Source organism: Patagioenas fasciata, chromosome 17 (genome assembly GCF_037038585.1).
Source record: "Patagioenas fasciata isolate bPatFas1 chromosome 17, bPatFas1.hap1, whole genome shotgun sequence".
NCBI classification, from domain to species: domain Eukaryota; kingdom Metazoa; phylum Chordata; class Aves; order Columbiformes; family Columbidae; genus Patagioenas; species Patagioenas fasciata.
Window position 1 is genome coordinate 9,098,138 of NC_092536.1, and position 17,086 is coordinate 9,115,223.

Below are 17,086 nucleotides of genomic sequence, written 5' to 3' on the forward strand. Positions count from 1 at the left end.
TTTATTCTTTATTAAAAAAATCTCATTTACTTAAAAACAAACAAAAACACAAGAAACTCAAACCATATGCTCTGTGAGTTGTCATTAACAGTAATGGCATTCCTAGGGCGTTACATGATATGTGTTGTTTTAAGATGCTGCTGTTTAAGACAGAGTTTTGTGTGCTCATAATAGAGCTTTTAATTGAACTTGTTGAGAATGATTGACCTGAACTTTTTACCCCTAAAGCAATCTTGTCTTTTAAGAAGTGGCATGGTGGGTTGGGGCAAATACCTCAGGACCCTTGTGTTTTCCATCTCTGGTAGTTCAGCTGTGAAGGAAAGACCAGTGAAGGAACCGTGTAGCTCTGTAATTCGTTAGTACAAGTAGGAGACTGGGGACAGAGTCCTAGCCCCTGTTTGCTGTTCTTTTTCTTCAGTTGTACTCAGCTGTCATCTTCAGGCTTGGCTTTTCCAGCTCTGGAGATGGTGTTTGTATATTCTGGGGCTGTGTAAGGTTGGACTTTCTGAAACCTTTATGCAACTCTTTGGCTCCCCGCAGCATGTCATCATCCTCGCTGGCAGGTCCTGTGTCAGACTTGCTGTTAGACATCAGTGCCCAGCGCCTGGTGGGGAACGAGGTGGGGTCTTTTGCTGCGGATGGTTTTACTGCTGCAGGCAGGGGACTGACAGCAGTCTGTGCAGCTCTCTGTCCGGACAGGGGCCATGCGCTGGAAGGAAACTTCTCCCTGAATGAAGTGAAACACTTTGATGAAGAAGGGTGGGAGCCTAAAAGGAGAGTTAGAGCAGTTTTTAACCCAAGGATGTGGATTTGGTACCAAAGGCCACCTCAGTAATTTCTCCTCATGTCAGGAAGCTGTGAGGAGACAGGAGGTGATTTCCCTGGCAGGAAGTGGTACCCAAACCCACCTTTACCTCCAGCTCTGAGCTACTTGATCCCTACTGACAATGGAAGAGGCTTTTTCTGTCAACCATGCAAGATACTTTACATTCCCTACCAGTGTGCCGTTTGAACTCTGCTCTCCACTGCTCTGCATCCATTTGTTCCCTAAATGGCTGAAGCAAGAGCCAGCATGAGGCCAGGGAGAGATTTAGAAGCGCTCATTCCCAGAGATGGGATTTGCTGCAGCGAGGCGAGCTGACCTGACCTGGCCCAGCACCATCTCTGATCCCACTTCTCCAGTGTAGCCCAGCACAGCGCCTGGGAACTGGCTTTTTCTGAAACGAACCCCCGCCTGGGGGACAGGGCGGCGGGGAGGGTGAGAATTTAATGCTCAGAAAATCCCTGCGGTCCTGGGAAGCTCAGTCTTAGGCAGAGAATGTGCTGAAAAAATCCTTTCCAGTGATGGCCCAGCAGCATTTCTGAAGAATGTTAATATCCCAAAGGATTTGCCTTCCCTTGTTCTTGTATTTTAAGTTTTAAATTTGTCAGCTGACCCTGTTTTACTAAAACAGCTGTTGCTTTTGCTCCTGTATAACGGGTGGTCTCCTCCCAGCCCCCAGCTTTCTTTAGCACAAGCAAAGGTCAGTATCATTTAATACCTTAGCATTTCCTGTGTATTTAAAATAGCTTCAGGGCTCCTTCTAGCCCAGAGCAGAACAGCAGATTTTGCTGTGACGATTGTGTGAGCAAAGTGCCATCACTCACCCTTCCTGGGAGGGTGAATCCTGGTTTTGCAGCTGCTGCAGCGAGACCTGGTTGTTAACATCCTCTTCTGCTCCCGACTTTAAGGAAACTCCATTAATGGCCAAACCCTAAAGCTGAAGCTATGTGGCAGGAAGGATGTAGGACAAAACATGTTGTTATCAGATCTTGTCAGCTGTAGCACTAAGATGTCTCTAGAGAGACCCGGTAGGTACCACACTTCGACTGAGGGACATGTGCTCTATAATTAAGGTAGCTGTAGCAGTGATCCATATAAAGGGAGCAACCTGATAGGACAGTCTGGCTGGATGAGAAAGGCATAATGGCTCTAAATTCCCCAGGCATCACTTCCCAGAAATGGCAGGGCTCTGCCTGAAAGCAGGTGAGCCAGACATTGGGAGCCAAGTGTGACAGGCCGAGCGCCAGCTCAGACAGCGGGGTTTCTTTTGTGTTGCAATTTCCAGAGAGCCTGAAGAGAAAGCTGTTGAGACTGGGGTCTAGTCTGCAGATGGCATAGAATGGCTGTGGGCCCTGGACCCTGGGGGGACACATATCAGACCTCCTGGGTAAAAGAGCAAAGCAGCTCAAAAGAAATCTTGTTAATAACCATGATCAAGATTTGGTTTTACTCCTGCAGAATTCGGTTGTTTCTTTAAGTCTTGCTTTTCCTTAGCTACCACTGTGCCTCTCCTGTGTCATAGGACACTACCTGTGCTGGGGTGCAAGTGAAAAACTGGACAGACACATACACCCCCCACAGAGCCAGGGAAACAATGGAAGTGTGGTCTGTGAGCCCTCCGAGATGTGTTTGTGAGACTTGGGGCTAGAGGTGCTTCCTGCCAGGCTGGGAAGGGCCAAGATAATGCCTAGTTTTGGGAGAAATCTCAGCTCCCCTTCCCCCAGCCCCTGTCCCCCAAGGAAGCAGGAGGCAAAGGACCATGCCCAGCACCACACATCCCACCGCACACTGAGAAGTCTCAGGTGCTGCACATGGTACTTGTGCATGGGAAGCCTTAGCTCTCCATCCTGGCGTGCTCACTGAGAGGCAGCAAGCAACTGGAAAGCCCTCCTTCCCCTGGGCAAGAAGCAGGTTTGTGTGTGTGGTGTTAGATGTAGTGTTTGCCACCAGAGGTGCCAGTTACCACCCATATACACACAGCAGACGGGAACGTAAAGCACTTTTAGGTTATCTAGAAATTCTGGTTTTCTTGTCATCTTGCTTGTATTGCCAAATGTGATTAAGGAGGGCTAGTGACCAAGGGCAAAGCAAAACATGCTTTGCTTTTCTCTGAAAGGTTGTCCCTATGTTGGCTGCTGGTGTTATTTTGATCTCTATTGTGTTAACACTAAGGAGTTGCAGCCAAGAATCAGGAACAATGAAGACTATCTCGGGCTTTCCTGCCTCCCTGAAGCGTGCACAATGGCAGTGTCTTGGGCATGACCCATCTGAAACCTACTGAGTGGATCAGCAGGCTGGAGTAATCAGTGCTCATAAGCACTAGATTTGCCTCCATCTTTCCAGGCAGGACGTATCCATCCTGGCAGCGCTGCTGAAGTCCTCTCCAGTGAACGTCCTTCTCCCACTTGTTCCTTTGATGCTCTTGGGAAGTTTGTGTCCCTTTGGCAGTAACAGTCCAGGTCTCAGCTCTCTTGAGAAGTTTGCTGCTCTCTTTAGCAGTTAGATAAACCTCTTCTGCTGAGACTGAGACCTCGTTTGTCCTCCCTGGTCTCAGTGGGAGCCAAGGGCACAGCTATAAATGGAGTTTACAGGGCTTGTGTTATCCTGGCTTTAACTGGGAGTGTTGGGGGGGTTGCAGCATGGATAAGATCATACTAAGAAACTCAGGTTTGTGTGCTTTGTGCCTATGGTGCTACATTTGTGGTAGTTAAAGGGTATTTAGCCCACACTATTGCTTTTATAAACAAGTACTGTACTTGAGAACACCAAAATATCTTAGCATCATCCAGAAACAGACCATCTAGGTGTACAAATATTAAATTAATAACTTGATTAACTGCAGTCACCCCTTAGAGCATGCTAAGTTAATGCAGTTCCAGTGCAGAACATGCTGGCTTGGTGCGGATCAGTGAGGGGGAAAACAGCTCATCTTTTGAAGCAGGTAGATGACCATCACCAGATGACACAAGAAGGGATGAGAAGCTTCATCAGGGAGTGCTCCTCTGGAACACAAATGTTCCTGGGGACACAGTGAGGGGTGTATGGCACCGGCGTCAGAAGCAGAGTGACAGGAGGGTCTTGGGACAAGATGTGTTGCAAGATGTGCAACAACTTACACAACTGTGAGTGTGGCTGGGAACTTGGATGAGGATCTGGTGTTTTCCAGCCTTTGGGAAAATGTGTCTGATGTTCCATGTTAAGGTCTTAATGCCTTGGTGTTGAATGCCATACAATCTCAAAGTTTCTATTTAAAGTTGTTTTTCGCTGTGAATTAACTCAGAACCATGGTTTTCCCTGGCACCAGGCTTTGTACAGACTGTCTCATAGCCCATAATCCAGGGCTCTGGGGAGCACTGTCCCATGTCTGTGTAGTCTTCTTTCTCCCCTCTTGCCCCAAGTTTCTAACATGCTGTCTGTGCCTTCTGCAGGAGTAGCTCAGTTTCTCATGAAGCCCTCTTGTCATTCCCTTCTGTTGTTAGCAAATAAAAAGCTCGAATTTCAGAGAAGCACCACTGAGGGACATTCATGTGGTGAGTCTTACCCCTGCCGCAAGGAGATGAATGGACGAGCCTGAGCCTTGTTCTCCATTTCCAGCGCTACAGCCGGGGAGCAGCCTGCTGCTGGGAGGCTAAACGCCACGCAGACCCTAACAGAAGGCGTGGGGGTTCCCTGCCATTTCTTTTCTCCCCGCTTGTCCACATGCCATTTCCTTGCAGGTGGGGGTTCCAGAGGCACTTAGAGAAACAAAGGGAAGCTGCAATCAGTGTGCCTGCTGACAGCATCCTGTTCCCAACCCCAGCAGGTCCCAGCCACATCAATGGATGTAAAATAAACAGCAGTCCCCGCATGGGCTCTGTGTTCCTGTCACAGCCTCTGGGAGCAGTTGCGCTCCAATTAATGAACTGCTCCACTTTCCCTTCTGGCTTTGAATTACCTAAGCAAGGGACCGACCCAGTCAGAAACCTTCCTAGCAAATACCAGTACTGGCTACTGGCAGGCTGTGCAAGGAAACCCCACCTCGCCACATTTCCACTGCAAGGAAAAGGGTTTTTTACAGCTCTGCTTGAGGGAAACCTTTGTTGAGACATGTTTCTCTAGCAGAAACTCATTGCTGTCGACAGCATGAGGCTGCCTTAATGCCTGTGTGTTCTTTGGTGTGGCTGTGCCTAGGCAGAAACAGTTGAGGGTTTTTTTCCTGTTTGTGGATTTTTTATTTTGTGGTGTCGTTGTTGTTTTGGTTCTTGTGTGTGTGTGTGTGTGTGTTTGTTTGTTTGTTTTACATTTGGGGATACAAGGAGGGGATGGGATTTTTGTGCTGATATCACATAAGCCCAGGAAGGCACAGTGTAGGAGCAATGAAGTAAAGCCTAAATTTTGTGCTAATTGACACGCTAAGTCTCAGGAGTTTTCTTCACGTGGATCCATTGCTCCTGCTTCAGTGGCCCTGTCCTGTTGACAAGCATATGAGTTTTTATTAGGAATGGTAGGTGGGGAGCTAGACATCAGTTGTTTGGTTCCCAGCATGTGGAAAGCTCTCTCCCCTGCCAAGAGCACCCTCCTCCACCTCTGGGAGCTCCTTGCTGTCGCGTTTTTTCAACAATGTTTGTGAGCAGCTGTAGTTCTCTCCGTCCTATCCCTGTTTGCCCAGAGAAAGTCTTGCCCACGGCTGCTCTTTCCTCCCACAGATTCTTCTCTCCCACTAATTTTTCTTTCTCACTCCCACAAAGGCACCTTTCTGCACTCTCACACTCCTCCATTCCATCATCCCTGGGTTCTAACATTGTCTTTTTTCTTCCCTTTCCACTGCAGGGACATCCTGAAAAGTGGAGGCACAGCTGTGGATGCTGCCATTGCTGGCTTGATCTGCACCTCGGTGGTGAACCCTCAGAGCTCAGGCCTGGGTGGTGGGGTCGTATTTACCATCTATAATGCCAGCACAGGTATGGGCCAGCCCTGGCCTCTCCATGCTGCCCTGTCTCCTTGCAGACACACAGCTGCCATGGAGAAGTCAGAATCCTTCATGTTCTCTCAGAGCAATTTTTTGAATATAAAAACTGCATCCTCTGATCACAAACCATGCTTTTGTGCTTAACCTAGAGCACCCGCCACAGCAAATGCATGTCTTTGCAGCAGGAACATGTGGGTGCTCATCCTGCCTTGGCAGCTCAGGCCGTGTCTGCTGACCCGGAGCAGCATTGCACGCTGCCCTCGCTGTGTGGGTAGGACTCCCCAAAGCGGCGGTGAGGCTTCCTGTCCCAGGAGATGCATTTTCCCTTCAGAAACTTAAATCTAGCAATGTTCAGGGCCTGCTGGGAAGCCCTCCTGTGTTTGGCTCTATCCCTAATGTTGTGTTCTTTTATGTTTTTAATGTTTGGTGTTTTTTAAACTGCTTTGGCACCACAAAGCCCCCAGAGTTTATAGATCCAAATAGTAGAATCACCAGTGAGCACAATAACAATATCATAGTTTTAAAAACCCTGCCAAGTAGTCTCACAGAATCACGAGTCTGGAAATGCTTGGGTGTATCTTATGCAATAGTATGATTTGGCAAAACACCTATATTTTTATTTTTTCCTTTCTGGCAGAGCCATGTAACTTTATTTCCTATCAACAGTCCTCCTCTGCTACCTGAACTATCCTGCCGCACAGAGCTGCACACGGCCATGCGTGGCTTGGGTGCTTGGTACATGAGGTAGCGCTGTGGGCTCCTGCAGCACAGCTGGTTCTGAGAACTGTGACAGATAAATACAGGGCAGAGCAGGAGCTGAAATAATGGGTGAGACCTGAAATACAAGTGTACATATGTGGGTTTTCTGGGTTTGTTTGGTTTTTTGTTTTTTTTTCCTTTCAAGCTTCCTGATACATAGAGGGTTTTTCAGTATCACCATTCTCCTTACAAATGTGATGGCCCATCACATAGAAAATGGCCCAGCATGGAACATGAGGCTCCTGTTATGTCTCTAATGTCCCACCTGTAGAGGAAGTGCATGAACCTGCAAATCAGATGTGAGCCCTGGGTGGACCTAACCTGGCTGGAGACAGACCCTGGCCTTGTCCCTGTACCTTCCTGGCCTCTAGGGAGGCACTGCTTCGTTTGCTCTGAATAAAAGCGTGGGAGCAAACGACAGTGTGTGCCAGCTGCAGCCTGACCCTGCACGTGTGCTTGACACAAGAGGCTTCAGGGCAGTTTGTGGTGGTGCCGGGGGCTCTGGGCTATCCCCTGGCTGAGATGTGAGCTTCACCTGCTTCAGGAAGACAATGTAACGCATTTCTCCCTTCTCCTTTCTAGGAACAGTTGAGGTGATCAATGCCCGTGAGACAGTCCCACGAGGGTTTCCACACGATCTGTTGTCTGGCTGTGCTGGGTTGCACATTGGTAAGGACACAGACTGGGCCATGAGGGCTGTGTGTGCTCCTGGCATGCGATGCACTAAGCTTGGGGTGCGGGAAGTAAGGACCGTGCTGACTTTATCTGAAGTTCTGTTTAATTGCTTGCGCTCTTCCTGGATTGGTTTTTGCAAAAGTAAGAAAAAATCCTAGTTCCTTAGAATTCCTGTTTTGTAGTAACATTGGCAAGCTGACCAGCAAGGGGGTGGGGAGCAAAGCGTGAAGAGAAATCACTATGTAATTTCTCTTCATAGGAAGCCTGCATTTCAAGACCAGATTTCCCAAAGCACTCATTTTGCAGCAGTTCTTGCAGTCAAAACCAAGGTCAATGGCTGCTCAGACTTTCTGGAAATGAAAGAAATCAATCTAGTGCGCTTGCCCGTGTCTTTAGATTCAGAAGTTGAGCTGCTGGGCTCCAGCCTAGCTCAACTGTCACCTCAAACCCATCCAAGGAGGCTCCGTGTCCATTTGCTGTTACTGGTTTGGTAACAGGCACTCTTGCTTTACCAGCGCATCTCGGATCTCTCCGTATTTCTTTCTGCATTCATTCTCCTTCCCTAGCATGTTTTCTTTTGGAGTGTGTCCTAGTTCCTAGAGATATTCTTATTCTTAGAAGAAGAGCCTGAAAAGGAACAGGAACAGCTACGGTTGGAAGGGACAGTTGGAGGTCTCTGCTCTAACTCCTGCTCAAAGCAGAGTCATGTCAGAGTCAGCTTATGCTGCATGGGGCCTTGTTCTGTCTCATTTTTAACTTCTCCAAGGCTGGAGAGTTTCACAGCTCCATTTGTTCTGGTGTTGACCAGGCTCCGCATGACTGCTTTTTCTTGTAGGTCCTGCTGCCATCTCCCTTGCTGCAACATGTGCCTGTTGCCTCTTTTGCTTTCACCATGCACCTCTAAGTTGGGCTCCAGCTTCTCAATACCCCTTCTGTTAGGTGGTGGAAGAAACACATGAACAGAACAAGGAAAGAAAAGAAACTAAAAGTCTGCTTTAGAAGCTTTAGTCTTTCCTGTACAAATCCACACTTCCTTTGAAGTGCTTTGAGAGGTGAAACTTACAGGCCACTGAGTTAGTGGGTGTGACACTGCCATCCTGCTCTTCAGGTCCCCGCTGGATTGCTGTACCAGGAGAACTTCGTGGGTATGAAGAAGCCCATAAGCGATATGGCCGCTTACCATGGAAAGCCTTGTTTGAACCAACCATCAAGCTCCTTTCAGAGCCACTTGTCATTACCCCGGTTATGGACAAAATAATCCATCACTCACTCTTCTCTCGTCTAGGAAAAAGCCTGTGGTAAGACCCATGAATTAAATTGCAGTGTGAGGACCACTGTTCCCTCAGCTTCAGACCCTTCCTCTAACATACTGACATGGAGTGCAGGCTGCTGCTGTGGCTTTTACTCAGTGAATACTTGCTATGGAGAGGAAAGGAAGAAAGGAAGTGGTTTTTAATTTTATATATTTTTTTTTTCTGCCAGCAACTGTTTTTGTTTGTTTGGGGTTTTTTTTTGTAATTTAGAGAGACTTGGCACAGCAAAACTGCACATCTGCTCATGGGGAGGAGCTGGCTGCATGTGGCTTGCCTCCATCTGTGTGGAATTGATCCCCTGGCAGCAGGGCCCTACAGCAGAGACCCGTTTGGAGAAGCCCCAGTGACCTGAGCCAGGGTCAAAGCATTAGGTCCCATGGAGGAAATTCTGGGGAAAGAGTTCCTAGTACTTCTGGGTAGCAATCAGCTGAGAACTTTTCTCCATGTAGATGGCAGTGTAGCTCTGGCTTGGAAAGTATACAGCAGGTACAAACCAAATCAGCTTTGAGAAGGAGAAAGAGATTGGCCCTGGGGACAGAATAAGCACATGCTGTAAACTGATGAATGTTCTTCTTTAACAGCCCACTGATATGTGACAATCAAAGGTTTTTGAAGCATGGAGAGACCTTCAGGTGGCCAGCGCTGCAGAAAACACTGAAAGCTGTAGCAGAAAATGGAGCTGCAGCATTTTATGAGGGGCAGATAGGAAAGGCCCTGGTGGAGGACATTAGGAAGGCTGGTAGGTAACAGCTACAGTTAATACTAACAGACAGGGCTTTTTCCCGCAATTGGCCAACAGTGAGGGTTTACCATGGGAACACTAACACATGGCACTTGTGTGCCACTTGGGGTGACACCTGGCATGGGAAGAGGCCACCTTTCCCCAGCACTTAGAACTCAGAAGCAGGGCTGAGAGCCACCTGCTGCTCTGGCATTCACCCATGGTGCTCATGCACTGGCCTCTCCAACGCCCTCAGGCTTTGCGATGTCCTTGGTTTGGTGGTAGATGAGGACACACGAAGATGTTGCTGGGCTTGGTGGAAGAAATTTAGAGCATACAGGGATGGCTATAAGTGTTACTGAGGCTCTGACATAGCCAGCCTGTAGTAACATGTAGAAGTTAATGTGCTAATGCCAGTTACCTGTCTGGTTTTCTGTTGAAGGGTCCAACATCTCACTGGAAGACCTTCAGGCATACAGAGCAGATGTGTCCTCAGCTTTGAACATTACCCTGAACAACCACACCACAGTGTTTTCTCCTGGACCACCCATGGGAGGAGCTGTGCTCATGTTCATCCTCAAGATATTGGAAGGTAAATTCCTAAGGGACAAGGGGCAGCAAGAGGTTTGCAAAAAGTGTTGCTCTAGAGCAGTAAAAAAGCAGTGGGCAGAAATGGAGTTGGCAAGTCAGAATGGGCTACAAAGCAGCAGTGTGGCTGTGCTGTGCAGCGGGTGATGAACTGGCTCATTCTTACAGTGCATCAGCATCACCATAGCTGCTGCAGAGGCCAAAGGATATGTGCTTTTCCCAAGGCTTCAAGAGGAATTGAAGTCACAGCAGAAATTAGTACTTGGTTGTTTCTGTGCCTACATCCTGCTAAAGTGTAGGGGAGACTTGATAAGAACTAGGCTGGGAAAAGGGGGTTCCTTTCAACTTGTTCTTTACAAGTAAACATTGCCTTGGGTCTATTAACAAAATTATTTCATCCTGCTCCATAGTGTATAAACTCCATGAAGGGTCACTGGCGACACCCAAGGAGAAGGTGGAAACCTACCATCGCATTGCGGAGGCCCTGAAGTTTGGCAACATGCTGAAGCCCCATATGAGTGACCCAGCCTTCTCAAAAACTCAGGTGAGCTGGCATGGTGCATGAGGGCACCACAGACACCCACAGCACTGGCAGTTTCTTCTGCCTTACTGCTTGATAGAGCAGCCTCTTTTTTTTTTAAACCCGCATTGGTATCAACTCAAGCAGGCCACCTACCCAGACTATCCCACCCGCCAGCACAATGCTATAGTACAAGTGATGCTCTGACACCCTCCTGCTTTGCAGCCACAGAAGGAAAGAAAATAGAACTGCTAATTCTGAGGTGCCTCAGTATTGAGTGTGTTCCATTTTACTGTGATGAGTGTGGCCCAGGGATTCAGGCTGGGGCTGAATGCTGCTGGTGCAGGTCCCCAAGCTCTGACTGTTAGGGCTGAACCCCCCCAGGCATCCTTGTGCTCAAAGACAGACAAGTCCATGATTTGGAGACACAAACTCAGTGTCCTTGCTGTGATTGCAGGTGACTGTGGGGACCATGCTGTCTGACAAGATTGCTGAGCTTGCCAGAAGCCGAATAGATGACCGAGGTGACCATTCACTCAACCATTACAACTTGTTGGCCTCCATCTACAACCATGGATACAAAAGTAAGGGCACAAGCCACATCTCTGTGCTCGCTGCAGATGGCAGTGCTGTGTCCGCCACCAGCACCATCAACTACCCGTGAGTAGCCGAGGGGTTGGTAATTCACACAGGCTGTGTATCACATTCACAGGATACCTGGGATGGCTATTTACCAGAAATGCAAAACCCTTGGGCTTCACAGATTTAGGCAGTTTCTTACTCATTAATGCCTTTTTTCATGTGACAGCAAAGGTCTTTGAGTATCAGCCCGAAGGATATCACAATTCACAAAGATGTAACATGTTGCTGAGCTCTGCTGAGTTTCTGCAAGTTGGGCAGATCCCCCCATCCACTAGTAACAGGGAGCTTGTCTCTGGCCCCAGCACAGCGCACAAACACCTTCTGGACCCCCTGGCTGGGGCAGCTGGGCTGGGAGGAGACAGAGGTAACTGCAGGGTGCCAGGTTTGGTTATTGTCATTCACAATAGGAGAGTATTGAAAGTCTGCTTCTTTCCCCCTGCAGGTTTGGCTCCTTTGTGTATTCTAACCAAACCGGGATCATTTTAAATAATGAACTTGCTGATTTCTGCATAGCAAACAGAAGCATACAGCCAGGTGAGCATTCTCACCCTCAGAATAAAACATAAGGCCAGGAGATGGATATTCAGGCCATGTACAACTGGGTGGGGACTGTTTGTAAACTGTAGGTACTCTTTCCTTCCCTAGGTTTAGATGACAGCAAGTTTGTTTCAGACTAACAGAGGACAAAGCCTTGCAGTGTTGTCTTGTCCACTCACACATGCCCTTGCATAAAAATGTGGGAGTTTTGGGTTCTGGCCAGAGAAATCAGATTAAAAAAAAAAAAAGCTGAAGCTCATCATTGATTGAGAGGGAGGAGAGGGGAGGGGAGGAAAGAAGTGACAACCTTGCTGACTTTAGGCTCATTTATGAAAAAGGATATGGTTGCATGCACGGTCAGTAATTCTATAGGCTTACACCGAGTTCTGTAACAGCCGTGTTGATGCAGAGACATTGCTTTGTGAAATAAGCTCTCCCTGATGCAATCTCCCTTGTCTCGGCTATGAGAGAGGACATCAGTACTGTGATGGCAGAACTGCTGCTAATGGTTCCTCACGTGGGTTGAAGGAGCTGCAGCAATGCTTGTAGGATGCCCAGCACCAAGAGATGCTTTCTATTTAGCCTGTGCCATGAAGATCCTGTTTCTTGTGAGGTGGGGTCTCAGCACAAGGAATCTAGTTTTCTGGAAGACTTGAACTTCTTGAGGAATGAGCAGCAGCTTGGTTTTCCATGGGGAATGCAGGAAGTTTGAGGTGGATAAACTTTTATGTCCCTCCAACCCCCTTAACAGCCATGTGAGAGGAATAACACTCTCTGCCTCTGCTCTAGGAGAGAAGCCTCCCTCAGCAATGGTGCCTTCCATTCTCATCTCCAAGACAGGAGACATGCTGGTGATCGGTGGAGCAGGCGGGGCCTGGATCATCAGTGCTACAGCTATGGTGAGTGAGCACGTACCGCACAGTAACGCTTTCCACTGAGCAAGGGGAGCACACGCTGTCCTGAGCAAAAGGCATTGCTTTGCGGCTGCTTGTACTGACACGAGGGAGGCAGCAGTGAAGAGGGCCTGCTGCAGACCTGTCTGTCCTCACCCCCTTGCCTCCAGCATTTCTGTGACAAGTGCCAGGTGCCTCTCTCCGTTCTTTTTTGAAAGGGAAAAAAGTGAGAATAATCAAATAGCAAGTTAAGGAAGCTGCTAGGCAGACAGGTATTGCCCAAAAATAAACTGATAAGTTATGTGATGGAAAGAAAAACAGAAATCCACTACTACACATATACAGAGTAACAAATCTTAACAAAAAAAAAGAGCTTGGTGAAGCATGAAGTCCAACAAACACCTTGTTCAGAAATGATGAAAAAAAAATGAAAGAGGAAAAAGGGGACTCTTTTTTTTTTCTTCATCTTTCTTCAACTGGATAGAAGCATGGGAAGGGGTCCGTGCTAAGACTTTATCTGAAAATAGAACAACTGTCAAAAAAAAGAGATAAGATCCATCAGTGCATGACTTTGGCTCAGGGAAAGCATCTAGGAAGTATCATTATGTGATCAGTCTTTTTTTGTACTTTCCCTGAGCATCTGGTAATGGTCACCATGAAGACAGGAGACCAGGCTAATAGGACTTCTAGTCTGATTCAGTGCAGCCTCTCAATCAGTCCAGATTTGCACCATCTTCAGAGAGCTGGTCTGGCTGAACACCAGTGCACGGGATGGCAGAATGTGACCCATATTCTTATTCAATATCTCCAGTCAGTCAGGTGGCATTTCTTTTTTACAGGCAATTATGAACAAGCTGTGGTTTGGCTATGACTTGGAACATGCCATTTCAGCCCCCGTCATGCATACTGAAGGTGACAATATCCTGTTTGAGGAACACTTCAGTGAGGTGAGTGGCCTTGCTTGGATCTTCTTGTCTTCTTCTTTTGGTGAGAAGAAGATTGCTTCTCTAACTCTCCTGAATGATCTTTTTACTCCTAGCTAACCTCCTATTTGCTTAAAGCTCACTTTCTCAACCTGGCCCCACATACACGTCCTTCATTTGCACACTGGCACTGCAAAGACCTCAGGCTCCTGCCCCATTCACTCCATTTGCTCTTCTCTCCCCTGCAGGAGGTTAGGAGCGGCCTGCTGGGACGAGGACATAAAGAAGGGAAAGCTAAATTTGCAATGAATGTTGTGCAGGGAATTTCCAAGGAAGGAAAATGCATCTCTGCTTACTCTGATAAAAGGAAGCTGGGGAAGTCAGCTGGTTATTAGCATTAAATGCCACCACAAATCACAAACCCACAGGCGATAACTACATTCAGAACATGCTTTGGCTTGGACATGCCAGTATTGCCTGTTCCCATCAGGAGGCCTCCTACAGTATGGGCAACACTTGATTACACCTAATTCCAGTGGACTACAAGGCACCCTCAGGCAATACAAGGACAGGTCAGCCAACCTTGTTTATAGCTATACCCTCCATTACTTACGTGATATATGGAAAAACATATTTCTTGAGCAGATCAGCTATTCAGAATAAGAGAATACAAAGTGGGAAAGGAAAATTGGTCCAAAACCCACTGGGGACACTGTGAAATGACCCAGCTTCCATTCCTGCTGGAGGGTCTCCATTAAGAGTAGAACTGGCTTCTTTCAGGCTGTTACCACAATACGCTTATTTTTACTGGGGTTCAGCAGTGTGAAGTAAGTAACTGAGTAGCTATTTTGGTTAGAAGGATTACAAGAAGCGTCGGTAGGGTCAGGATTTTAAAATCTTAGGCACCCAGGCTTAGAGAATGGGTTTGGAAGGGGAAAAGAGCAAAACTCCACACTCCCTGTCTTGGTTTTCCCATCCAAAACAGCCTTACTTTTCCCAAAGGTGGCAGTTTAAATCAGAGCGCCATAGCACAAGTTTGCTGCCCTGCTACTCTCTGCCTGGGGGATGCGAAGGACCCCACAAGCTCTGAGTAACTGCACCAAAGCTTCCTTCAACCCTGCACACCAGTGACTTGGAGAATTCCCTGCTCCCAGGATGGACAGGCTTCAGCAGTGGAAGAGCTGTTGATTTTGGATGCTTTATAACTTTCTTCAAAATACAAAGGATACATGCTCAAAAGACTTCATTTGTATCCGTGAGCTCAGCCTGGCCAGGCAAACACCAGGACTGCTGGGAGGTGATGCAGCACCATCAGACACTGCCAGACGACTTTACTTCCATAGCTAAGGACATGCTCCAGCTCTCTGTTCACCACAACTACTCTCTAATGTTCCCTTAAGATCACAAGGAAGAAATTGTAGGACTAATTAAGAACTATCACCTTCTTGAGGAGACCTGAACTCATGCACCCGGATGCAAAAGGTCTTTTGTATTAATAGTTACTCCATAACCTTGCCCTGCTCAAAATGGCCTAGAGAATCAAACATTTAAGAGGAAAATAAAAAAAGAAAAAGAAAAAACAACAAACACTGAACACCAAACCAACAAATACCAAACAAAGAACACATGGAAGCTCTTCTCAAATACCTAGGGGCAAGTTCCCAACTCAATTTTCTGGAAGCCTATGAGCTGTACCTCCCTATGGGCACAGATACGTGTGAGGGCGAAGTGGGGGGTGTCTGTGTGTCTGTATCTGTGTGTACATCTGTCTGTGTGCCTGTGTCTCTGTGTGTGTGAGTTTGTGTGTGCGTGTCTCTGTGTCCTTACCTCACACACAGCCCCTGGTATTCCTAGTACACAAACAAATAAAATCCCTCTGTAAACACTATAGCAAGTATTTGAGCACAAACAAACCAAACCAAGGCCATCCACACATATACTTGCAAAAAAAGGCCAGATAGGTTTTAAGGTTACGTTCTTACCCATGAAGTCTGTCCAATAAAGCTATTGGCTTGTTGAAAGCTCAGCCTTCACTTGCATTTTAATGATGGTCTGAGTAAAGCTGACTGGAGCCAGACATGTGTTTTCCTTTAGAAATTACACACTAAGGACCATAGTATGACCACAGCTGTATCAGAGCTTAATGCAAAAAAGTATTCCTAAGTTACCAGATCATAACCACAAGTAATTAATCATGCATCTGGAAGACAAGTTATTTACGTATATAGCCAGCTCTCTGCACTGTCCCCCCCCGTCCTTGTTCAAGTGGAATTTATGCTAAATCCCCTAGTTCAGGAAAAACTACTGATTTCTCCATCAGAGCTGCTCACTCAAGCCATAGAAGCACACAGCACCGTCAGCATTACAGTGTTGCTGAATGTGAATAGAGAATGGGAATAGGCCTAAAGTTTGAGGGGGGTGCAGTATTTATGTTAATTTGGAAAGCGTTACATTGGGTTTTCTCGGTAGCCATATTTAACCTATATAATTTGCTGAAGTTTTCTACTTCCATTAACTCATCTCTTACCTCAGCTACCAGTTCCTGGCTGCGCTGGTTCTAGTGTCAGAAACAACACCCCAGCTTCAGAGTTGTCACAGGGGAAGCACTTACGGGCAGCAGACAGCATCTGTGGCTCACATTTCAGGACCAGACAGACTAATTAGACCGGATGGAGGCTTTAGCAAGAGCTGTAGTTATTTCTAGCTCGCCTGTGCTTGGGCTTCACAGAAGCAGCTGAGAACGGCACTGGCGGGAGACAGTGGTACGCTGCTGAACCAACTGCTTCTTGCTTCCCCATCGCACTCCATCATGTTCCACCAGCAGAAAAACTAGTCAGCAGGTAACTGAGCCTCCAATTACCTTCACTTCTGACATACCTTAGGGAAAAGCACGCTTCAGTAATCCAGCCTATCACCTTTCCAGCGCAGTAGTATCACAGGTGCTTCCCACTGCCAAGCATGGGAATGTTACCTGTACTCCAGCACTCAATGCAATTTAACTGCTTTGCTACTAACACCAAAACTGAGCCAATTAAGCAGTTTTAAAACCCATTACAGCTTTAATTTGACAGACAGAAAGGAACGAGAGCGCAGACCTTTCACAGCAGCAGAGACTTCCAGTCCTGGAGGCCTCACCAGCAAAACATCAGGTGAAGCTGAGGGATTGTACCTCCCTTAGCACCTCTGCTCTTGCCCTGCCACCTCCTCACTGCTGCTGAAATTTGCTTGGGTCACAAGCCTCGAGTTTGGTCTCTTCCCATTCACGCTCATGCCAAGAGGAAAGCATTATTTCGTACTTAGTCAACTTACGTGAACTTTTAAATCATCACTGTACAGAGGCTGCTCTATTTTCTAATGAAGTCTTTAAATTATATTTTTAATAAAGTGTTTTTAAACCTGTTTGGGAGTTTGTTCTCTAAACTCACGTGTCCTGCTCTCCATTCCCTGCACAGTCAGGCAGCAGCAGCATGAACCGACGTGTGACATTTGCCTGTCAATACACAGCCTCAGTGCGTCGCCAGCAGCGGAACCTGCCCCAAAGCAGGTGGCAGAGGTACATGGCCTATGTACAGATAAGTCCAAACAAAATGTAGATAATCACAGCATGCAGAAGTAGCCAAAATTTTTCTTCAAAAAAAAAAAAAAGTACCAATTAAGTGCAAGCCTTAGCCCAGTTTAAACAAATTAGTAATTTGTGGTGATACTGCTGATACAAGCAAACAAACAAAACCATTATGCAGAGTC

The 17,086-nt window shown here is 47.1% G+C and overlaps 1 protein-coding gene across 2 annotated transcripts in view; it reads left to right on the plus strand.

Annotated features, from left to right (window-relative positions):
• Window positions 1-16,741, plus strand: part of GGT5 (gamma-glutamyltransferase 5) — a 28,913-nt gene extending 12,172 nt beyond the window's left edge. For both annotated transcript variants that reach the window (XM_065851420.2, XM_071816138.1), the window contains exons 4-14: window positions 5,633-5,763; window positions 7,113-7,199; window positions 8,314-8,503; window positions 9,100-9,257; window positions 9,682-9,831; window positions 10,238-10,371; window positions 10,805-11,007; window positions 11,432-11,523; window positions 12,316-12,425; window positions 13,259-13,366; window positions 13,591-16,741. In XM_065851420.2, the coding sequence (XP_065707492.1) occupies window positions 5,633-5,763; window positions 7,113-7,199; window positions 8,314-8,503; window positions 9,100-9,257; window positions 9,682-9,831; window positions 10,238-10,371; window positions 10,805-11,007; window positions 11,432-11,523; window positions 12,316-12,425; window positions 13,259-13,366; window positions 13,591-13,737 (1,510 nt within the window). In that variant the 3' untranslated portion in view covers window positions 13,738-16,741. The remainder of the gene's footprint in view (window positions 1-5,632; window positions 5,764-7,112; window positions 7,200-8,313; window positions 8,504-9,099; window positions 9,258-9,681; window positions 9,832-10,237; window positions 10,372-10,804; window positions 11,008-11,431; window positions 11,524-12,315; window positions 12,426-13,258; window positions 13,367-13,590) is intronic.
• Window positions 16,742-17,086: the final 345 nt, after the last annotated feature.